General features: G+C 31.9%; 4 protein-coding genes across 16 annotated transcripts in view; 2 read left to right on the top strand and 2 right to left on the bottom strand.

The window, feature by feature from the left end:
• Window positions 1–25,018, top strand: part of LOC145331603 (uncharacterized) — a 140,564-nt gene that overhangs the window by 738 nt on the left and 114,808 nt on the right. The window lies entirely within an intron of this gene.
• Window positions 1–25,018, top strand: part of slmb (beta-transducin repeat containing E3 ubiquitin protein ligase slmb) — an 88,396-nt gene that overhangs the window by 744 nt on the left and 62,634 nt on the right. The window lies entirely within an intron of this gene.
• On the bottom strand, window positions 4,653–14,581 carry Sbds (SBDS ribosome maturation factor). Its single transcript, XM_080177564.1, has 8 exons — window positions 14,478–14,581; window positions 13,132–13,216; window positions 12,244–12,317; window positions 11,809–11,860; window positions 7,193–7,324; window positions 6,632–6,772; window positions 5,705–5,805; window positions 4,653–4,818 (listed from the first exon to the last, which is right to left on the bottom strand). The coding sequence occupies exons 1-8, from the start codon at window positions 14,549–14,551 to the stop codon at window positions 4,719–4,721; spliced, it is 759 nt and encodes a 252-aa protein (XP_080033690.1). The 5' UTR covers window positions 14,552–14,581; the 3' UTR covers window positions 4,653–4,718.
• Rab6 (RAS oncogene family member Rab6) lies at window positions 17,444–22,273 on the bottom strand. The gene is made up of 8 exons (XM_080177565.1): window positions 22,080–22,273; window positions 21,735–21,768; window positions 21,134–21,231; window positions 19,417–19,498; window positions 18,908–19,030; window positions 18,346–18,414; window positions 17,981–18,058; window positions 17,444–17,554 (listed from the first exon to the last, which is right to left on the bottom strand). Exons 1-8 carry the CDS (start codon window positions 22,172–22,174, stop codon window positions 17,507–17,509), a joined length of 627 nt encoding a protein of 208 aa, XP_080033691.1. The 5' UTR covers window positions 22,175–22,273; the 3' UTR covers window positions 17,444–17,506.

The following is a 25,018-nucleotide window of genomic DNA, read 5'->3' as shown; positions in this document are numbered from 1 at the left end:
GATGTCGGGAAATAAAAAGTACACCTGCCTAGCCTGCAAACAGCCATTGAAGAGATCTGTGTGTGAAGAATACACACATCCAGAATGTTCTAATATCAGTAAAGATCTGCTGAAATACTTGATAGAAGAAACAAGAGAAGGAAATTCCCTGTCCTGGACCTGTGATCATTGCAAAAAAGTTGGTGTAATTTTCGAAAAAAAGATCAAACAATTGAATAAAGATCTTACACAACTTAGAAAGGATGTCACTGATAACAAAACTTCACAAGATGCCCTGGCTGAGGAGGTTAAAATAGTGAAAGAAAAAAGTAAGAAGAACGGGGATATGATTGCTAAAAATGTGGAGACAACACAGCAAACAATTTTTAGTGAAATTAGAGAACGAGAAGAGAAGAAATGTAATCTTATTATACACAACCTGCTTGAATCATCTGAAGCTGGATCTGGATTGGACAGGAAACAGTATGATATTGATTGTATTATGGAGATTATGGAGGAGATATCTGTTACTTTTGGCAAGGATGATATTAAATTTATAAGAAGACTGGGAGAAAAAACAGATGATGGCAAAATTCGTCCTATACAACTTGGTGTTAAAGCAATAACAACGAAGGAAAATATTCTGTCTCATGCTAAAAGATTAAAGGATTCAGCTGATTATTATGAAGTAAATATTGTTCCAGATCTTACCAAACAGCAGAGGAAAGAGGAGGACTACCTATCCAAGGAGGTAACAAAAAGAAACCTTGAACTTGATCCTGAGGTTTCTTTAAACTCGGAATGGAAGCTAGTGGGTCCGAAAGGACAGAAAAGAATGATCCTAGTCAAGAAACAGGACGGACAAGGGGCAAGGGGCGGCCCAAGGGGAAGGAGCAGAGGCAGGGGATCGAGAGGAACCAGTCAAAAAACACATATGGAGAGAAGTGTTTCAATGAAAAGAGCCAGAACACCAGAAAAGACAATAAGAGAAAAAAGAATGAGAGGAGTGAGAGGAGAGGAGATGAACAACAGAACGGAGCCAGAGGAGGAGGAGGACCAGGTGGAGACGGACAAGGAGTAAAATGTGGAGGGCTTACATTACTCTATACCAACGCCCAGAGTATTCTTAGTAAGCTTCCAGATTTAGAGGCTACAGCTCACAATTTTAAACCTGATATTATTTTAATAACAGAAAGTTGGTGTAACAAAACTATAAGTGATAATGTTCTTAAAGTAATTGGATATGATTTAATTTCGGATTTAAGAAAAGACAGAACTGATACTACAAATGGAATTGGAGGAGGAATTTTAGTTTATGCTAAAAATGGACTAGCAGTTTTATCTATTGACAACCTTAGTGATTTTAACCAGTATGCTCATTTTAAAATATCGACTTCACTTTGTGATATGAACATTTTTCTTATTTACAGACCTCCAAGTAGTAGCAAAGCTAACAATGAAATGTTATGTAACCTGATTAAAAATGCACCAAAAGACTCGTTGATTATTGGTGATATAAATTTTCCTAAAATAGACTGGAACAATTTAACAAGTGATACTTTTAGCAGTGATTTTTTGAACTCTTGTATTGACAATAATATTAGTCAATACGTTGACTTTCCTACACACAGTAAAAATAATATCCTAGATCTAGTTCTCTGCACTAATGACTGTGTTTTAAATGCTGAAAATCTGGGACCTCTGTCCAATAGTGATCATGTTATGATTTTAATTAGAACATGTTTTGACTTTGTCTCTACTAACAATAATGATGTGAAATTAAACTGGTCTAGAGCTAATTATAGTGAATTAAAAGATGAAATTGCAAATGTTGATTGGCCTAACCTTCTAAGCAATGATGACGTGAATTTAAATTGGGCGAATTTTAAACAAAAGTTAAATACAGTGATCTATAAGCATGTGCCTTTAATAACTACAACAAGTGATAATTCTAAACCTATATGGATGAACAATTATATAAAAAGAATGCTACGAAAAAAATCCAGATTGTACAAGAAAATGAAATTGACAAAAAGTGAAAGTGATACTAAAAACTATAAAGATGCTGAGAAAGTGACCAAAAAAGCTATTAGAAATGCCAAGAAAAAAGTTGAAGTTCGAATATCTAAAAAAAATGGAAATGAAGGTAAAAATAGCTTTAATAAATATGTCAAGTCTAGGCTTGGCAAGCAGACTGGTATTGGTCCACTTTTAGATGAACACAACACAGTGACTAGTGATGGAAAAAAGATGGCTGATATTTTAAATGAACATTTTAGCAGCGTTTTTAGTAAAGACAATGTTAATGTTAATAATATTGAGGATCTAGTGTTTGATTCTCCTATTGAGGATCTGATAATAACTAAACAGGATATAGAAGATAAAATTGACATACTGAAACCTGGTAAAGCTCCTGGACCAGATGGAATATCAACAACCTTGTTGATTAAACTTAAATTTGTGATAAGTATACCTCTACAAATCCTTTTTCAGGAATCTCTCAGTAAAGGATGTGTTCCCACAGAATGGAAAAAGGCAAAGGTGATACCTATTTTCAAAAAAGGATCAAAAGGCAAGGCTTCGAACTATAGACCAGTTTCGTTAACAAGTGTGGCCTGTAAACTGCTGGAAAGTATCATCAGAGATAAAATAACTGAACATCTTATAAGAAACAAACTTATCAACACTTCTCAACATGGATTTACAAAGAACAGGTCCTGTCAAACTAATCTGCTTGAATTCATGGATTTTATCACAAAATGTATAGATCAAGGGGACCCAGTAGATGTCATTTATCTGGACTTCAGCAAAGCTTTTGACAAAATTTCCCACTCCAAGTTGGCACTGAAACTCAAAGCTCATGGCATACGTGGTAAGCTGTTAAGCTGGATAACAGACTGGTTAACAAATCGATCACAATGGGTCTGTGTTAATGGCTCTAATTCAAAAGAAACAGAGGTAGGCTCAAGTGTACCACAAGGATCAGTACTGGGACCATTGTTATTTGTCATTTTTATAAATGACCTGGATGATTGTGTTAAACTGATTATTGATTTGATAAAAAAATTCGCTGATGACACAAAGGCTGGTAAATGTATCAAAAATCAAAAAAATACCCAGGAACTTCAAGATGGATTAAATAAACTTTATGAATGGAGTGAAAAGTGGTCTATGGCTTTTAACATTAAAAAATGTAAAGTTATGCATTTTGGAAGAAACAACCCCAAAACTAAATATTTCATAAATGGAGAAGAATTGGAAGAAGATGAATATGAGAGAGACATTGGCGTTAAAATATCATCTGATCTAAAACCATCAAAGCATTGTCAAGAAGCTGCAAACAGAGCAAGAGTTGTATTAGGCCAAATTTCTCGATGTTTTCATTACAGAGACAAAGTAGTGTTCTTGAGGTTGTATAAACAATATGTCCGGCCGCACATGGAATTTTCAAGTGTAGCCTGGTCCCCCTGGCAGGTCAATGATATATCTGTTTTAGAAGAAGTACAAGTTAAAGCTGTCAAAACGATTTCTGGACTTCAAGGTAAAGATTATGTTGAAAAACTGAAAGAGCTTGGTCTTTGGAGTCTAGAAAAAAGGAGACTTATGTTCGATCTTATTCAGATGCACAAGTTAATCACAAATATTGGACATGTCAAGTGTAATTATAGGCACCCTGAAATGAACCCAGAAAGAACAGTCACAAGATCACAAACAGACTCTTTAAATTTAATAAAAGAGAGATCTAACCTAGAAATTAGAAAAAACTTTTTCACAGTGAGAACGGCAGATATTTGGAACTCATTACCAAGTGACATAAAAAGTATCAGACAAGTGACAACATTTAAAAAAAGACTAGTTCAGTGGATGAGCGAGAAAAAATTAACCAGCAGAGACTGAATTCTTCATCATGGCTTTACGAGCTTACCGAAGAAAACACATACAAGTAAACAAGTAAGACGGACCAAACCTATTTATAGAAAAGCCTCGCTTTTTAATACTTTATTAATTTAGCTAAAAATCAACTCCTTCCTGCTAATAGACTTGAAGATGGGGTAGTAGGTGGAGCAGGGGGGTGGGTAGGTGACAGGTTTCCAATATTCATTTTTGGGCTGTTGGTTATTCACCTAAATTGTTAAAAGCTGTAGATAATTGTAAAACTAAGGTGATTGAGCCAAATCTTAACTGTTGACATCTGGAACAAACTTCTGTGGAGTCTTTAATTCAGTTTATATAATAACTAGCCGATGCCAACCATAGCATCTAGGGACTATATATTCAAGCAAGCAGAAAGGGGCTAGAAAAATAAAACCAATCAAAGACTTAAAAAATAAATAGCCTAAAACCATCCCAGGGCCCATGTGATGCTTACTGAAAATAGATAACCCAATCAGTTCAGTGGTTGTTGAGATCATAATCTTCAGACATAAAAACCCTTAATACTATATAAAATAGTATTCTATCAACACAGTTACTATATGCCATTATGTCTGCGTCAAACGACAATCACCTATATGAAAACGTTTCTGAATTAGCTTTATATTTTTTATCTTACTTTAGTTCAAAATAACAAACTAACCTACAGTTGATCAGACTTATAGTGTTGCTTCACTTTAGATTTCGTAAAAAAAACATACCTGTTATTCTATCTCTTACATTTTTCAAGAACATTTTAATCTGTAAAAAAAATTTAAATTTGAAAATAAAATGAAATGAAAAATGCGCAAAGTATAAGAAAAAATTTATTTTAATTTTTCTTCTTCATCATTGACTTCTTTAAGATTAAGAACTTGAACAGAGGCGGCTCCTTGGGTTTCTGATTTCACAAGCTCTTCAATATTCCTAAAATAATAATCATAAATATTAGGGTTGGCAATCCGAATCCGGAATCCGACCAATTTTTTTACCCAGAATCCGAATCCACAATTAGAATTGCGGATTCGGATTGTTAATTTTTATTACTTTTGTAGCACCTAAAATTTTATGTAATATATAGCAGACAAAAACCAAAAAATATTTTCGCGTATTTATTCGAAACCGATTCTAATCTGGTATCTAAATACCTATATTGCTAGGATCTGCGATCCACAATCCAAAAATCCACATTCCGCAAAATACCAAGAATCCGCAATCCACGGATTAATCCGCTTTTTTAAACGGCGGGTTTTTGTAAGAATCCGAATCCGACCCAAAAATTGGACGGATTGCCAACCCTAATATATATTAATTTATTAAAAGCCATGAATCAAGTATAATTGAGAAATAGAAAAAAAATATCAAACCCTTATTCTCAATTGGAGCCTACTGATTATTACTGAAACCTGGCCCAAGTATGACAGGTGTCCTACTTAACAATACAATTCGTATGTATCGTAAGGAAAATAAACAAAATAATACACTAGAAATTTTTTTTATATTCCATAAACCTATTGAAATATGACAGGGAATGGAATAAGCAATTTGTCTGATACTAAGTAGCAGGATGTTTGTATATCTCTGGCTTAAGATCTAGCTAACCCCTGGACTGTTTAAAAAACTATAGTCGACTTACCCCCCCCCCCTTTCCCCTTCCCTCAAGTGCCCCAAGAGGCCTCCAGTGAGAAAAATCAACACCAGACATCAGTCCTAACAGAAGCATAATTATGATATGATTATCCAAAACAACAAACTGACAGTATTGTGGCAGGTGTGTCCCATGTCAACCCATCCTACAGCCACAATATCTTACCTATATTGTCCTGGATCCATGAGAATAATAAGATTAGCCTCTCCATCATTTTCCTCTTCACTTTCTGTTGTAACCTCAAGCTTTGTCAACAATTTCTTTATCTTAAAAAACAAGAATACAACTTTTTAAAGTAGCGAAGCACAAACATGTTAAGATATTAACAAATGAGATCAACTAAAAGCGGCTAAAAAAGGTGCTTAAAAGCAGTCTGACCGTCATTCATGTTTTTATAGGTACTTAATTATGCTCCATAATGATGTAAATGTTGTATTTCAGTCGTCAATTTTATGTTGGAGCTGAGAAAATCAATAGCAAAAGTAAAAGTGGCATAAAAGCAGTCCGACCACCATATATGTTTTATATTTAATTTTGCTCCTTATTGATGGAAATGTTGACAAGAAGTTTAAATCGTCTATCTTTTAAAGGAGCTGAGAAAATCCTGTTTCTACCAAAACATTTCAGATGGACATGCGGGCCTTTCGAATCACTTAAGAAAAATACACTTAAAACTAGAAAAAAGAAGCAATTTTATGTGACCTTTAGGCAAAAGATCTATTCTAATTGAACATAAAATAAGAAAAAATATGGTACATGTGATTACAGGGGTTTTATATCTGCACAAGATTTTTTTCCCTGCTACAAATTTTTAATTTCCCCCCCACCCTAGTTTTTTCACCAAGGAGTGGGGAAAATGGAAAAATATTTAAAGAACTCTATATTTTATTAATTTTATCCCCCCTACAACACATATTTTTTGTTTTTTTTTCTCCAAGGAAAGGGGGGGGGATATGGAAAAATGATTTCATTTTTCTTAGGTAATTTTTATATTTCTTCCCCCTAACCACATATTTTTTTTTACCTTCCCCCCTTTTTAGCAGGATCAATTTTGCAGAATATACACCCCTTTGTGTTTAAGTAGGTACCTACCTTATTTAAAGTTCTAACAGGAGTTGTCACTTTGATTCTCATTTGTGCTCTCTGCAGGGAAATAACTTCTTTCAGCTTTTCAATTGTTGTCAAGGCTTGCTGCTTAGAATTCTTGTTCGGCTTCACAGCAATGTGACATTCCTGTAAATAGATTAAAAAATAAATTACTTTATTTATTGATCTATAAAGTGTGCATTTTTATAATCGTTTGCAACTAAAAAAACCCACATTTTATTATATATATACCTTTTTTCCCCACTAGTATCCAATCTATTTTGACTTATAAGGAGTAATTGAGTACCTACCTAATTTTTCTTTTTGATTGTCATTATAAATCAACTAATAGACATTTCAAGAACATTTTAGTCAAATTATAGTAGGTATAAATAAAAAAATTTTATAGCTAAAAAATATAAAGTACAAAGAAAAGAAAGATTTGAAAAACTAAGTAAGTACCTATTGAATTTTGATATAAAGAAAAGGTGGTAACACTTAAAATATATGGGTAGGTAAAATTATCAATATATTTTTAAAAATCTCCTATTTCCAAAAATGACTTACTTTCATTGCCTTTTCAATAAGAGAAACAGGAATGGGTCTTTTCGTTTCCGCGTCAACACATTTATCAGAAACTATGGTCGCAATATCTTTGAACATTGCCTCGGATTGAGCCTGTCTTTCTTTGTCGGATACCTAAATAAAATATCGTTTTTAAACAAAGTAGTAAAGGTTTTTGTCTGAAGCTAAATATCTAGGAAACTTGTGGCCTGAATAGATTGTCCTTTTCAGAAAAGCTTTATAAATGTGTTTGAGTGGTTTTAGGCTATTTTTCTGTCCCCCTACAACCTACCCAAGAGTCCAGAGGCGAAGTAACTAGTTCTATTAAATAAAGTAGTAAGTTTTTTTGTTTGAAGTCTAATTTCAATAACTAATGAAACAATTGGGTTCTCTAGGCTTCAAATTTGTCCTTATATGGTTTAAGGCTATTTTATTTTCAGATTTAAGGCTTCAGGTGTTTTTAATCTAATTTTCAAGGCCCTCTTTACCCATTTGAATCAGAACCCCTAGATGCTTGGGGCGTAGTCGCCAGTAAGAGACAAAATAAAGATATTCACACTTTTCCTCAACAGTTTAGCGGATTTAAAACCAACACGCAACAAGCGGTCAATGGATCCTATAAATAGACATATTTGCTGAATCAAAACTGGTTTTACCTAAATTGTATCTGTTCCTTCTTCAGGATAATAGAATTTCAAAGATTTTAACCAAAAATGTGCGATGATTTGACTTTAAAATAGCATTTAACCTTAATGTTCATGGCTTATTAATATAAGTTTGTCATATTTGTTGAGGTTTTAAAACAATATTTCTTTAGACAATTCAACACTGCATATCTAGGATTTATAACAATGGTTATTTTATGCATTATGAGTGATATAAAAAGTCATATCAAGAGTACTTTTGATATATTAATTCTAATTGTTTAGATACTTTGCCGTTTATTACACAAAAGTAAATATTTTTGTTCTAAACCATTTTGAATTTTATATGGATAAAATAATTGATATAATGAACAAGGATGACAACATCCATAAAAGCGAAGCAATGAAACCGTAGGACAACGGACATAAACACTTGTATAGTGTCAGATCTCAATAATCAGAATATAAAAGTACAAGAGTCGAAGCAAAATTGTAAGTAAATTTGTTAAAAAAAACTGCTTGATACAGGATAATGTTTATGGACATACTTACATTTGTAGGACTTGATTTTAGAGTTGCATCGCTTATAATATTGTACTTAAAAAGTACAAGAGTCGAAGCAAAATTGTAAGTAAATTTGTTTTAAAAAACTGCTTGATACAGGATAATGTTTATGGACATACTTACATTTGTAGGACTTGATTATAGAGTTGCATCGCTTATAATATTGTACTTTGTTGTCCCAGGAATCTATATACCAAAAATCAGATCAAACGGAGAATTAGATCACATAAAAATTTGTTGTTAAACAAGGATGACAACATCCATAAAAGTGAGGCACTGAAACGGTAGGACAAACGGACATTAACACTTGAATAGTGTCAGAACTGAATAATCATAATATAAATTCATAAGGGTGAAAGCAAAATTGTGAGTAAATTTGTTAAAAAACTGCTTGATTCAGGATAACGTTTATGGACATACTTACATTTTTAGGACTTAATTATAGAGTTGCTTCGCTTATTACAATATACTTTGTTGTCCCAGGAATTAATATACCAAAAATCAGATCAATCAGATGATTAGTTCACATAAAAATTTGTTAAAAAAGTAAAAAAAAATCAACATGTTTAAAATGGACGTACGGACATTTTGATAATGATTATAGAGTTGCTACGCTTTCTAAATCGTACCAAACTACTAAAGGAATCACCATGCAAAATTTGAAATCGATAGGACAATTCTAACATGCCTAAATTAATGAAAAAAGCTATCCGTTACGGACGGACGGACGTACAGACGTACGGACGGACCGACCCTACTTATAGAAAAGCTTCGCTTTTAAAAAGTTGTTAAGTTATCAACATGTTTTAAATGAACGTACGGACATTCTGGCAATGATTATAGAGTTGCTACGCTTTATAATCGTACCAAACTACTACAGGAATGACCATGCAAAGTTTGAAATCGATAGGCACAATCGCTATTTTTTATATTGAGCTAGTATATCTTAATTAAACACCAAATTATTGTCTTGTGTATTTAAGATTATTTAGCAATTGAAAACAATTATTATTTAATTTTGTATGGAATAATACACGGCATTACACATTAATTTTGTATCTTATTTAAGACATGGCAAAACCTTTTTCAAAATGTGATCATAATCTAAATAGGTCAAAGATTTTAGTCCTTGTTGATCTATAATTATATTTTTTTAAAACAAGACTCTTTCTAAATAAAGGATAAAGGATAGAAGCATATACATACAACAAGTATCTTTAATAATGCAGGATTTTACGTTAACAAACTAATAAAGGTTAGTCTTTAGGTTAGATTAGAAAACCTTTACATCTCATTTCTGCTGCTTGATTTTAATTTCTTTTAAAATCAAGCAGCAGAAATGAGATGTAAAGGTTTTCTATATTTATTGTTCGTCTGTCTGTCCATAAAGGATAGATCTTATCGTTAATTTAGGCATTTTATAATTGTCCTATTGATTTTATACTTGGCATGGTTGGTTATTTCTGTAGTAGTAGTAAGGTACGATTTAGAAAGCATAGCAATTCTACAATCGTTGTTTATTTACAAAAAGTTGATTTGAAACATTTTTTATATTCCTACTACAAAAAGGTAGAATGTTATAAACAAAGCATATCAAAAATGTAGGAATGTCCTTAAACAGTATCCTATATTTTGCAACAAATTTACTTACATTTTTTTAGACTTATACATATACATATATGTATATTTGCTTATTCAGTTATGACACTCTACAATTGTTAATGTTTTTTTGTCCTACCCTTTCAAAGATTAACTTTTATGGAAATTGTCATCCTTGTTATTTAATGTATAATGAACTATTAAGTTGTTAACTAATTTGACTAGGTATACTTATTTATAACAGTCCTTTGATATAATCAATTAAAGGCCTAATGTCTTTAACAATCTATTGTTTATGTGGTTGATAACTTAATACTATCGTGTCTTTTTTACATACAAAATTCGAGTGTCAATGCTAATTGTTTCTATATAAACAAGGATGACAACATCTATAAAAGCGAAGCTATGAAACCGTAGGACAAACTGACATTATCATTGTGCAGTTTAAGAAGTGAATAATTAGAATATAAAGTTATAAAAGTCGGAACAAATGTGTAAGTAAATTTGTTTAATTGTTTGTAATTAAAAAAACTGGATAATGTTAAAGGACATAAATACATTTTAGGACTTGATTATAAAGATGCTTTGCTTTAAACATTGAACTTTGTTGTCCTAGGAATCAGTATTCCAAAAATCAGATCAATTAGATAATTTTTACACAAAAAATTTGTTGTTAAAAAAAGTTAAAATCAACATATTAAAAATGGGCGTATGGACATTCTGGTAATGATTATAGAATTGATACGCTTTCTAAACCGTATCTAATTAGTACAGGAATAACCTTGCAAAGTTTGAAATCGATTGGAAAATTCTAACATGTCCAAGTTAATGAAAAGGTAATTGTTCCACCTAAAAAGCTAACTGTTACTGACGGAAGGACAGACTAACCGACCCCAATTGTAGAAAAGCTTCAATTTTTAAAAAAGTATATGTTGTAAATCAATTGTGCCAGTATTTTTAGTTAAATGATATGTTTATTTTTTATTACTGTTTTTACTTTCTAAGTTTAAAATTTCAAGGTAATTTGAAGAAAAACAAGCATTAATTAAAGTCAGAAGTTACCCCCGTCGACAATTTTATAAGTTATAATTAATCTACAAAAAAAGGTTTTTAAAACAACTACTGCTTTCATGTGTAAAGGGTAATATACAGCATATATATTTTACATCAAAGTCCATTTTAAAGTCAAATCATCACACATTTTTTTTTAAAATCTTTGAAATTCTCTAATCGCGAAGAAGGAACAGATACAATTTAGGTAAAACCAGTTTTGATTCAGCAAATGTGTCTATTTATAGGATCCATTGGCCGCTTGTTGCGTGTCGGTTTTAAATCCGCTAAACTGTTGAGGAAAAGCGTGTATTCATACGAAACAATCTGCGTTATCTAAAAAAAACAATAGTACCTACCTACCCAGGCCTAGCTATTCTTACAATCAATTCTACAAAAAATCACGAAACCTTTGGAAGTAAGATGGGGGGTATATATTGTTTTTAAATGTAACTGAAGATGGGTGGGTAAGATGGGGAGGGAAAGGTGAAGGGGGTTATGGGGAAATTTTCCTTTAAATTGTTGGTCAGAATCACATTATCTTTTCCCTGGTACCTAGGAACCTAAAATTTTTTATTTGATAGCTTAACAAAGATTTGAAGAATCATGGCTAGCAATAAGGGATTATAAAAAAACAAAGAACAGTTCGAATGGAATTGTCTACATATCATTTTATTTTAGTATTTTATTTTGAAATCCAATATCTTACAGTCATATCTGTATTAAAGAGTGACTGCACTATTGAAAAGAAAGTATTGAAACCTGTAAATCTCCTTTAGCCAAGATAATCTTACATATTTCAGTTTGATCTCCTGTTTGACAGTAATATAGTTGTTACTTTTGGATGCTTTATTACAAATGGGACATCTGCCATATTGAGATAATTCATGTTTTAAAATTGATGATTATTTTATTTTCAATTAGTGGTTGCGCCCCTAGAGGCCACTAAGGCCACTTGAGGGAAGGAAAGAGGGGGTAGGTCGATCCTCCACTATAAACCTCCAACAAAATAGTTAATCCATTCCCTAAACCTGTTTCTTCTCTGTAAAGAAGAACCATATCAGTCAAGCGCAAAGCGTAATCTTAAACTTCAGGCACAAAGAAAAACAAACATCATGTTACTTTAATATAAGGATTTATAATTAACTGATGTTAGATAAATTAATAATCATTATTAAATCCAACTCTATTATTCCTTTTGTTTCTTCAAAACATTTTGTTAAATCTGCTTTCTTGGCAACTTCTCCTTTGCTTACATTTGTAAACACTGTTATAGTTGTATATTAATATTTTTGTCAATTGCGGTCAACTCCCCTGAATATGGAATTAGACTTGACTTACATTGCCTTAACCAGACTCTTTTTTTGTTTAAAAAGAACTACACCCCACCCCCCTATTATTTAAAGTTTTGTATAAAATTTGGGATGACGGGGGTAAAAATATTCCCCAATCTTTTCAGTTTTGTTTAAAATTAAAAGGGTTAGGGGGTCACTTTTCTGTTAATGCTTTCAGCTTTTTTCAAGTGTTGAGTGAGCAAAAAAATTAGTGACAAAAAATGTTGAAAGAAATATGTAGGAAGGGTCTTTAAAAACAACGCAGTTAGAGTCAATATTCATGGAAACGAATATTTCCAAAAACCTATGAATTTAAAAAGGCTGCTAGCTGCCAAACGGCTGAACGTACAGATCTTACCCGAACACCATTTTAAGCGGCATAAGAAGGCCTACAAATAATCTGGAATAGCCAAGATCCAATGATGCACAGGGAAATCTTCACTGAAGAAAAAAACGCGTAAAATATGTCTTTTTCGCTCATTTCTCTGCACTGCGAGAAAATTATGCATTATTGATTTATAGCTATTCTAGATTATTTGTAGGCCTTCTTATGCCTCTTAAAACAGTGTACGGGCATTATCTGTACGTTCAGCCGTTGGCAGCTATCAGCCTTTAAAATTCATATATTTTTGGAAATATTTGTTACCTGGAATATTTTACCGTGAACTGCAGTTGATCCAAGAATTTTAAGGGCTTTTTTGTTGAAAATATTAAGCATAAATATAAAAAAATATGTACATAACTTTCCTGTATGCGATTGTAAAACTTCATCCAGGTCTTTTTCCACACCTTCCCTCCATGATAACACTTTGTTCTTGTAACAAGCTATCTCAAACCTAAATTTTAATAAGAATTTTTCAGTTGTGTATATTCTGCACAAAATTCATTTTTTTCCCCTGCTGCAATTTTTTTTTCTTCCCTCCTAGTTTTTTCCAGCAAGGAAGGGGATAAAATGGAAAAATATTTTCAGAACTCTTTTATTCTATTCATAGGTATTATGCCCCCTTACACATATTTTTTCGTTTTTTTTCACAAAAGAGGGGAGAAAAATAGAAAAAATGCTTTCAGTCCTCTTAATTTTTACGTTTTTTTCCCCCCAACGACATATTTTTCATTCTTTTTTACCCCCTCCCCCTCAGCCGGGTCAAATTTGCAGAATATACAATACACCCCTGAATTATGTTGTTTTCAAGGACAGGACAATTGTAGATAAATAAATGTACACTCCTTTACTCAATGACATAACTATAATATTGTAATAAGCTGCAACCATAAAACAAAATGTGAGCCAACAAAGATTGACCTTATTTAGTTTATCCCCAATGATGACACAAAAAACACCTCCATTTTGAAACGTTGAACATTAAACTTAATGAATCATGAACCAATTAAAATTCAAAAAGCCCCCAAAGTTGTTTAGTCAACGAATAAGAAAACGTTATTATCAAGACTAGTGTAACTAATTAACAGCCAAATGTCCCCTCCCTACCTTGTCTTCACTGCACGACAGGCACTTTTTTCCGCAATATTAAGTAAAGAATAAAATTCAGCCAATACCGTCGGAAGTACAAACACAGCCAAGTCACTACTAAAGAACAGAAAGCAATATACTAATGGACGAAATGGGTCTCCACCACTTGAGTCTGAAATATACAACTATACAATATACATATAATATATTTATTTTCGCAATCTACACTAAGAGATATAAGTTTTCCGAAATTTTAATGTAGGGAGTAGATTTGAAATCTGCATCAAATTTTAAGGATTTTTTATAAAATTCGTTTTTTGTAAAATTCTTTATCTAAAAGCGGAAATACATTTTAAGTTAATTAATTTTGACCAATAGGATAGGTGGATTTTAAACTACCTGCGCTCTAATTGGTTGAATGATGTAGACATCCAATCAGAGCGCAGATTTTTTAAATCCACCAATCACGGATGCCAAAATTAATTAACTTAATTTGTATTTCCGCTTTTAGATAAAGAATTATACAAAAAACGAATTTTATAAAAAATCCTTAAAATTTGATGCAGATTTCAAATCTACTCCCTACATTACAATTCCGGAAAACTTATATCTCTTAATCTACACACCTTTTTCCACATTTCTTCATGCGGACCACAGCAACATTTGTCAACAACTTCTGGTTGGTCGGAGTTTTAATCATTTTTTCTATCTATAAAATATTATAAATCTGAAATAATTAAAAAGATAATTTAGCATAAAGCAATCTCAAGAGCTAGCATTCAATGATAGCAATTTCAAAGCTGAACAATCTTAAATTGGTTTAAAAAGAAAACATAAGACCAGAGCAGGTAATGATTTAAGGCAAAATATTAGCATGGTATAATAGTGGTTTATCGTATCTTATTACGGACAGCTTTCCGCAGTTATTAAAATGGCAAATTAAAAGATTAAAACCTCGAGGCTAACAAACTGAATTAAATATAATATTCGTGGGAAACTGTCTGTAATACGATGCCATACATGATTTTTCAGTATGACTGAGAATTGGATCTAATCTAGCGGATATTAATCGGTTTCGAAGCCATACTGAAAATTAAAATATCTGCTCTGGCCTAAAACTTCTTTAAATCGACTGAGAATTAACACATTTATTGACGAAAATATGAAAAAATTCTTTATCTTGTACTAAGAATCATATATTTTCAATTAAATAAAACTTAAATAAAAACAACAGAATTATTTTACATACAAATTCTATACCAAGCTTATTAATTATAATATTTATTATATAAGAAGTCATATATTATTAAATAGAAAAAAAAACTGAAAAAACACAACTTAGATTTTTATCAATGTTGAGCAATTTGAATATCATTTTAAAGGTGTTAGTAGTTCATAAAAATTTTAGCCACATAAATTTACTTTTATACTTTTTATGGCAAATAAAACCAAAGGCTTTTTTCATCTTAAAATATGCTCAAAGATTTTATTTTAATTTTGGAAGATTTATCAAATTTTTTTCAATGATTTTTTTTTAGCTTTGGCTTTCTAAATAATTCTAACCACTCAACTAGACATTAGTATTGCATAATAAACTAAAAAATACTACTAAGATTCATAAAAACTCTAAAATAAAAACAAACCAAAACAGACTCTAATATAAAAAGTATATTGAAATACTACAAGTTGGAGCATCACTAAAAAAAATCACATTGTTAACTGTATATGAAAAAAAAATCAGAAATTCTAGCAAAAAAAATTCAATTTTTTAAGTATAAATAAAATTCAGCTTGAGAATAGCATTAATATTTAAAACAGAAAAGACATTTTTTCTATAAATGTTTCAAAACCTATAAAAGATCGTCAATCAACGAAGCAAATAAAACGCTCAATGGCTGAAAAAATTTAACTATTTTTTTGGCATCAATATCTTAATATTTTGAGAGAAAAAAGCTGGGTTAGGAAAATCAATTCACTATTTCAATTCTACAAGGTAGAAGCATAATAAAAATTAAATGCATAAAACAATTTCGCCGTTATTTTATTTTAATATCAAACGCATTTTATGTTAAGGTGCTTTTAGTACAAATGTCCTAAATATTATAATATAAACTTTTAGCCAAAGAATCGGTGCAAATGTAACCATTTATGTAAAAAATCTTTGAATATACTTCAGGGGCAGAAACATTACTCTGAAAAACAAACAGTAGGAGAGTTACATCTAGTTAGCAAATAATGTACTTGGTGGAACATAAAATTAGGTATCAACTAAACCTATATCAACCCAGTTCTATTTATTTTTCATAGTACATGTTTTTCTCCCTGATATGTTAAACGGCAGTAGAATTTTCTGGCGACATTTTGTTTTGTAAAACTTACATTACTAGATTTTATTTCTTATTTTCATGATATTTCCTTTCAATCACTGGGTAGTTTTTTCTATTATCATTATAGTCATCTAAAACTACTGGTTCAAATTTAATTCCATTAATTTGCTTGCTTCATTTGATTTTAATAAATGGCTGATTTTTTCATTATATAAAATCTATCAATAGATGAAATTATGATTTCTCTATAATGATATTAGAAAAATATTCTTTGCATTATGATTAGTAGTAGTAAGTAATTTTATTACTTTTAGAGTAATATAAATAAATAAAATTCATTGTTCTTTTTACAATTACTGAGAGTTGATTAATAGATAGAAATTTTAAGTACAGGAAAAATTTGACAGCGAAATTTTGTCTCATCAAAACTAGCAACAGACAAAAATTTCATTACAAAAGTTTCCTAATTTTTAAACAATTTTATGACAACTGAAAACATCTATGAAAGGCAATTTTAATTTTGCGCAAACATTTTCAATATTTAATGATTCAATTACGATTAAAAAAGGTTATAAAAAGCACAAACGTTCGAGACAATAAAATGTCAGGAGCTAAAAATTTAAATTAAAAGTTTGCAAATGAATAATTTTTATAAAAAGCTGTAGGAATGTTAAAATTTAACCTATCTTTTTTTACCATTAGGTAATAACTTTTGTTTTTTAAGAATTAATATTATTTTTGAAAATAATTTATTATTTTTTCAGTACCATAACCCTAAATCTAAAATAACAATCTTATTTTATAATATAATATTAATTAAATTCCTTAATTAGATTAAATGAATAAATATTAAATACTAACCAAGATATGATTTTACTTACAGCAAATATCTCTCTAAACATCTAGGCATAAAACTAACATTTCATCTTACTAAGCTGCTAACTCTTTAGTTTATAAATATTTTTTCCTAACTGGTTAACTGGTTTAGTTAATATGTTGCAAATATTTTAATATATTCGCAAAAATCCATCAAAAGAATTTTGATAGATTTTTTGAATGAAAATATCTACAACAGTATTTTGGCTTAAAATTGATTCCTAATTATTTTTATTGTGTCAACTGTATAGATATAAGACTATTTTGTTTATAATTCCCTTAAAATGAAATTGCTATTTGCAGGAGGAGGGTAAAATAAAGATTGGTGGGTTGACGGGGGTTGTTGTTGTTGTGATGATTTTACTGGGGGTGGTGTTGGAGAGGGGGGGTTGAGGGATGAGGCATACATACATACAGGCTGGGCTGCTGCTGGCAGGGCAGAAGCATATCTCTCAACATGTGCAGCCAGACTCCATGGTTTGGGTGGGCACTGGGGTGTCCTGCAACAAACAAAAAGGATTTATCCAACCGAAAATTATCATTATTGAGACAAAAAGTTTTATTTATTGAAGGTGATCTTTATTGCAATTCTTTTAAACTAAGAAAAAATACACTGTTCAAATATTATATCCATCCTTAAAGTATTTACTAAAACATGTTTAAACGAAAAGTGTCAGCACAAAAACGATCATTTTTAATACAAGTTTGAAAAATTGTTGTAGATTTTGTTCTTAAATTTAGTTTTCAAGAGTAAGGATGGTTTTAGACTATTCAATGTTTAGATTATGTCCTTTAATGTTTTTAGGCTTTTTTTCTGCCTCTTCTACTCTTCGATTCCGAGAATAGAGTTCCTAGATGTCAGGGGCGCAGCTCCTTGTCTAGTTTTATAGTAACTGCATGCACTACACAATAAAAATGATAATAACCTTCAATATCACTTCGTGCATGTCCTCTTTCTTTGGTTCCGCGGACTCGAGGCCCGGCAGGGCTGCAGCCACCCGTCTGCATAAATCATATTTTTATTTAAAATCTATCTTAAGTCGGCTGCGGTCACGGTTGATATGTATATGACTGGTCGTTGGGCCTAGTTATACATAAAGTGATGCGAAATAAATTCGATAAATATGTATTTCAAAGTTTTAAGTATTTCTTAAATTTGATTAAATTCTAATCCTAATTCAACCTTTCTAAACAAAATTTAGTCAATATTATATACAACCAATATATTCTCCAAAATTCCTCTATATTTCATAAGCTTAAAGAGTAAATTGTAAAAATATGATTTGTTCCTAAAGAGTTGTTTAACGTTGTAACCCGCTTTAGCGCTTGTCTCAATAAACATCACGTTCAACTCTTTTGCCTGAAATAAATAAAAATATAATTAAATTAAGAGGAACATCCACTAAAAGAGATTCAATAGTTTGAACTGTTTTTTTTGGGCATATTTACAATGTGTTGAAGGGGAGATCAATACGATTTCAACACCCCCCTCCCTAAAATAGTCAGATTGTCTTGGGTGTGCGTGTGTGTAGCCATAGTTTCAAACTTACCTTCCTCCCTCCTTTATAGAAGAAGCCCGTCTTACTATGACAGGTTCGATTTTATATCATTTAAAATGGGATATTCCACAATATTATTATTAAAACTCACCTTCCTCTATCCCTCCTCTATAGAAACCTGTCTTTTCCCTGACAGAACAGTTTCATATTATTTAAAATGGAATATTCCAAGAAAATTTTGTTAAAAAACTCACCTTCCTCTCTCCCTCCTCTACAGAAACCTGTCTTTTCTCTGACAGATCAGTTTTGTATTATTTAAAATGGGATATTCCACAATATGACTGTAAAACTCACCTTCCTCTCTCCCTCCTCTATAGAAACCTGTCTTTTCTCTGACAGATCAGTTTTATTGCCGACCAACATAATAATCACGTCGGAGCCTCGTTCCGTTCTCACGTCATCGATCCATTTAGATGTCTAAAACAGTACTTGATTTTATTTTAAGTTTAAAATCGAAAGAAGCATTGTTTTGGTAAATATTTGTAGTTGCTATTTCTAATAATTCTATTTACGTGTCCTAAATCAAAAGTAACTGGATGTCTATATGTTGTATGACCTCAAAGATCTCGCAAACAGCTTGACCGATCGTATCACAATTTGTAGAACAGTTTTCTATTGAAACAGGAAGGTTTTAGACTATTTAGGAATGAGATCAATGTCATGTCATTTAATTTTATCAAACCGCTCGAGGCAAAACCGCTTGTATATACATATAGCAGACAACTTTAGTCCGTCCAATGGGCAAGAAATACATACAGACATACACTAGATATACAGAAGCTTTTCTACTAAATAGAACCAACCTGATGAAAAGAATTTGCATTTGTAATATCATAAACTACAACGGCTACAGTACTGTCACGGATATATGAGGGTATTAGTGACCTGAAATATACAATTATACAGTGGATGTGCCTCTAAAATGATAATTATATCTTTTTATATACCTACAGTAGTAGGGTTATTTTTGTCTGAAGCTTAAGGTTTGGATTAATACTGAACTGATTGAGTTCTAGATTTTAGCTATTTTATTTAATTTTTTATTTAGGCCTTAAAATGGTTCTAGGCTATTTGTCTGTCTCCTAGATTCTAGGAGCGCAGTCGCTAATTGAATTTATAAGTAGCTGAATGTTTGTATTTCTAGTAAGATATCAGAAACAAATCAAAGATATTTCAATAATTTTAATAGTAGCCTTATATTCTAGAATAAAGAACAGATGTATAAGAAATCCCTTCCCAATCAATTCTTTTAAAAAATTCACTTGGTAGTCCCCTCGCTCGCTCCCCTTCTAGAGGAATATACCTAGAAGCTAAGGTGGCGCCTGTAAGATATATATTTCAATTTCTATTATTTAAATAAGTTGGTTTTTTGTTTGTTTTTCGCTAATTGAGTTCTTTATTTTAGGGAAGCTTTACATAGATCCCCGGATGGATAAAGGTTGGTACTATTTTATTTTCTAATTCAGATGATTTTCGGCTATTTTACTGCACTCACTCCTATAGATGCTAGGGGCGCAGTTGCTGGTATGATAGAAGGAAAGAAAAATGCACATAACTAAAACTGTGAGCTACACCAAAGTTGTGTTTCTATTTTTATCAGATGCATAAATATCTATATTTCTATACTCAAGAATACAGGGATAGCATAATGAATGATAAAATATCTTCACCCCAAATTCTCAATATTTAATTATGCCCATAGTAGATTCCAAACATTAGTTTGGAGAAAATGTTCCATATTTTACTAAGTTTTCACCTCATTGATCCCTACCTCTTCCCTGAATTTACTGGTCTAATCTTAGGAGATAGAGTCTCAATATAGACATACAAATGAAAATAATATTGTGGATGTACAGTTCTTGAAAAATTTAAAATGGTCGGAATCCGGAAAGGTTTTAAGAAATATAAAATTTTGCAATTAGGGTAAGGTTGATATTTCAACAACAAAAACACCATATACAGAGCACTACAAACCTAATGTAATCTAGTATTTTGTTATTTTTCTGAAATAGCTTCATTTCTAAGTGTGTTCTTAGAAGGGGTGCTTTTAGCAAACTGCTTTATTTGTTTAAGAGTTCAGCATAATCACAAATAATCAAAAAACAGATTTTTTTTATTATTTGTTTGTTTTTTACCAAAATGCTATAACTACGTATCCATACTTATTATTTCAAATAAAATAAAATTCCACCAACACCTACACACAGGAACGTTTTAGATAAAGGGATCTCATTGTGTAGAGACAAAATGGTTTAATCTGGCTATGATTCTGTCCTGATTATCCTGAGAATATTATAACCAAATAAGTTTAAAGCATCCACAAGATAAGTTGAGGTGGTTGATTTAATTCCCAGTCCAAGTCGTATAATATGAAAACACAAATATTAGACTTTCTGCTGCTATATCATTTCATATCAGGCACGTAATGTTAATATCAAGAGCAAAGTAACAGTCGACACTTTTAGACAAAGATTAAGCAATCAAAGGACTGTAAGAACTTTCACGGGTGTCCCAAATTACCTGAATCTCTCCTGGCCAGCTGTATCCCAAAGCTGAAGCCTGACCGTTCTATCCTCCAGGTACATTGTCTTTGACAAGAAATCAATACCAATAGTTGCCTGAAATAAAGAACGATTAAAATTTTAAAAAGTCTTACAATAATAAATATAGAATAACGTGTGGATATAATGACGGGGGGAAAATTGTCGTCAATTAAGGTTGCTATAAAAGACATCATTTATTGGTCAGTTAGTCCATCCAGTAGAAGGGGAGCTAAGGGGATTGGTAAAATGAGTCAATGGGGATGGGGGGGGCTTGTTTTTTAGCTAGCTACAAGTTCCACTTTATTAGAGTACATGATAATAAAAATTAGTAATCTAACAATGCAACAAAGGATGTTTGTAAAATAGGTATTTTCAGCCCTCATGAAATCTCTAATATTACCCACCCCATTTTTTAAAATTTTTAATCAGGAGTTTGAATAAGTAGATATTTAGAGAATCCTAACACTAAAATATCCAATCTAACAAATACCCTGTTTAGTGTTTAATCATGAAGAACCAGGACATTTGCAATAATAATAATAAGCGAGCAAAGCTTTGAAATTGAACTAAAAACTTACCTGGTAAGTATTATCAAAACTGTCATACATAAACCTAAAAAAAGAGAAATAATATTACCATTTGATGAACAATGAAAAAGGTACTAAGAAGAACTTAACGCCTTAAATATTAGAACAGGGAATTCAATAAAAATAGAATTTACAATATGTAAAAGTTTTGATTTGACATACACTAAAAAAGAGTAATACATTAGAAAGTTATGAAATGACAAAGTAAACTTTTTATATCTGTTTCAAGTCATTAATATCTTAAAGGTTCAAAAACATAACAAACGAACACACAATTACATTATATATAAGTGTTATACATTAGCTAGCTAATGCTGCAATAATTAAACTTAATACCTTGTAATTAGAGAAGTTTTGCCGACGCTCTGTTCCCCCAGAAAAACTAATTTAAATTTTCTCAGTGGATTTCCAAAATCTCCGGAACTGGCCATTTTAGCGAGGTGTTGTGTGGAATTTTATTTGTTTTTCAAACTCCCGTCCTCTTGGAAAGAGATGATTTTTATCTGAAAATGGTAAGAAGATAAAATCAAATCGATCGTACATAAAATATCTTGATTTACATGTATTTTCTTATTTTATGATGCATTAATATAAAAGGAACAGGATCTTAATATGTCTGAAGTTCTGAACCAAAGAATCTTGCTAAGAACTGAAACAATATGGTTCTCCTTTACAATGTGGCTTCTCGTAGGTCCTAGGAATCTTTATAACTATTTTACTTACTCTTTTATAACCTTAAAACAAGAGGGGAAGGGGGGGGGGGGGTGGAGAATTTAAACCCCACCAACTTAAGTAGCCCCATCGTGGCTGCTGTAAATTTAATAATATGTAGAAGAGGGCCGGGGATATTAAAAAAAACTCAAATTAGAATATAAGTGTCTGTTTAACTAATACAGGGTGCGCCACATAAATCCGGACTTTTTCTTATTTTTAAAAAAATGAACATAAAATCGTCAATTTCAAAGATTTTATTGAATTTTAAAAACTGGGAAGCAAACTAGCTATATGACTATTAGATTATTCAATAAAATCGCCGCCAGCCTCAATCACCGCCTCTACCCGCCCCCTGAACCGCCCCCAGACCCTGGTCACCATGTCCCTGTCCAAGCTGGCGAAGTTCTCCTTCATAGTGGCAATGAGGGAGGTCTTTGTGGTATTGGCGCGTCTATTGGTTCATGCTTTAATTGCGCTCTAGGCCCATAAGTCAATTGGATGAAGATCGGGGCTGCTGGGAGGCCATATCTCCTTAGGGACGTGAATAACTGCAGGATCCAAATTCACCCATCTTTCAAGCTACCCTTCGACACGGCGGCTCTCATTTGGGCCACAATTAAGCTAGAACAACGTGCAATACCTTTTTGGAAATGGCATGAAGATTAAGCTAGGGTTCTCATCGCAACACATAGTCTAAAAGGAGTTTTAAGGTTACAAATGGGCCCATGTAGTCGAGAACCGAGAAATTTTCACGAATTTTCACGATTTTTGACGTTTTTGACCTCTCAAAATCTGCCACGTTTCACTTTGATGGAGTACTACGGCCAAGCCATTTCAGATAGAGAGCTCTAGTCTTTTTTAGTGTCTTACTTATGTATCTAACAGTATCCCCAGCAAGTTGTATAACTCTACCTCACCTACAGATGGGCTGAGGTCAGATTTAGTGGGCCCTAGTCAAGAATCCAGGGTAAACTTTCAGCGCGTTTCGATTCTGCCATGTTGAACATAAGCGCTGCCAGCTTGGAGAACATGTCCTCCATCGTCTAAAAATTTTTATAGGCAAAAAGATAACTACCCAAGCTTTTTATAGTGTGGTCAAACGTCATGATTGGTCAAGTAGTTTTGGTGCTATGGCCGTTTGAAAAAAGTCCGGATTTATGTGGCGCACCCTGTATATTGTCTAAGGTAGAAGTCCGTGCAAAGCAAACCTTTAAACATTAATGTGTAAATATAACTTTTAGATCCTGTTATATTTATATGGTCGAAGAGTACTTAGCAAGGTTTAAATCTGAAGCTCAAGTTCACTAATATACAGATCACCAAGAAGATAGGGACCCAGCCGCAAGTCTCTGAAAAGAGATTTATGAAAAACAGAGGAGGTTTGTTATCTAAACTTTGAAATGTGAGAGAAAAAGAAAGATTGAGAATCAACTCCAAATAACAAGATTGAATTTTAATTTTTAACATTTCCTTATATATATGATCCCTAAATATTATCATTTTTTATCACAAAACTACCTCAAAAGGTTATTACAGACTTTACATAACGTAAAACATTCAGATTAAATCACCCATAAGATGATGAAAAGTGACTCATGCCTTTTTTCGCTTCACAAATCATCCAAAACTTGTTGTAACTAAAAATTTATTATTACTATTGCATATTATTAGTAAGGCGGTGTCGGCTAAAAAAGGAAAGGGACCACGTAAAGTCCTTAAAAACGGGGCATTTGCGCAACATAGCTCCCAAATTTTGTATTTTTATAATCTTCAAATAACATATTGTAGAAGAAAAGATACGTTATAAAACATTTAACACGTATTTCTTATGGAATTTATTCAAATAAACAATATCTTATTAGGTTTTCTTTTAAATAACAAGATTTATAAAAAAAAATAAAAGTGAGGATTTCATCAGTTTTGGCAACTTTGTTTACAAATGGTGCCTCAAATATTTTAGAGAATTTAGGGCTTCAAAAATATCTCAAAACTCACATATTGTCGCTAAAAATTAATCAGAAAATCAAATGAATTCCATATTTAATTATAAATATACAAAGAGGTGTTTCATTATCCCTCGATTTTACAAAATAGGAAATAAATTAAAAATGACAACTGTAAAAACTTTTTAGAGGCACCCTAAAAATTTAGTCACCCCTTCCTTGTTTTCTCTCCTTGATCCTCCAACCCCTTATTTATGAGAATGGCTACCTTGGACAACGTTGCCAGGGAAACATTTACAGGGTTTATTATTTAAATAGTTTTTCTTTTTGATTTATATTTCGTAGCATAATATTAAGTAAATGTTTACAAAATAACTCGTAGGTTTTGGGCCCCCGCGAGGGTTAAATTGAGCAATGAAAAACTCATACACACCCCTTAAGAGGACAAATTGCTTTGCTCGTTAGTCGCTTTGCAAGAAAACACTTATTTTTCTAGTTTTATTCATTAAAAAAATCTTCCAAATATTTTGGAAAAAATGCGCCAACACTGTTCATGTGACGTCACACTCCACTGCCACTTGCACACACACACACCACCCACACACACACACACTTTAC

This window comes from Acartia tonsa, chromosome 11 (assembly GCF_053477335.1).
Source record: "Acartia tonsa isolate MP-2025a chromosome 11, ASM5347733v1, whole genome shotgun sequence".
In the NCBI taxonomy this organism is placed as follows: Eukaryota; Metazoa; Arthropoda; class Copepoda; order Calanoida; family Acartiidae; genus Acartia; species Acartia tonsa.
The sequence above is the reverse complement of the archived record's forward strand: the minus strand, read 5'-3'. Positions and strand labels throughout refer to the sequence as shown.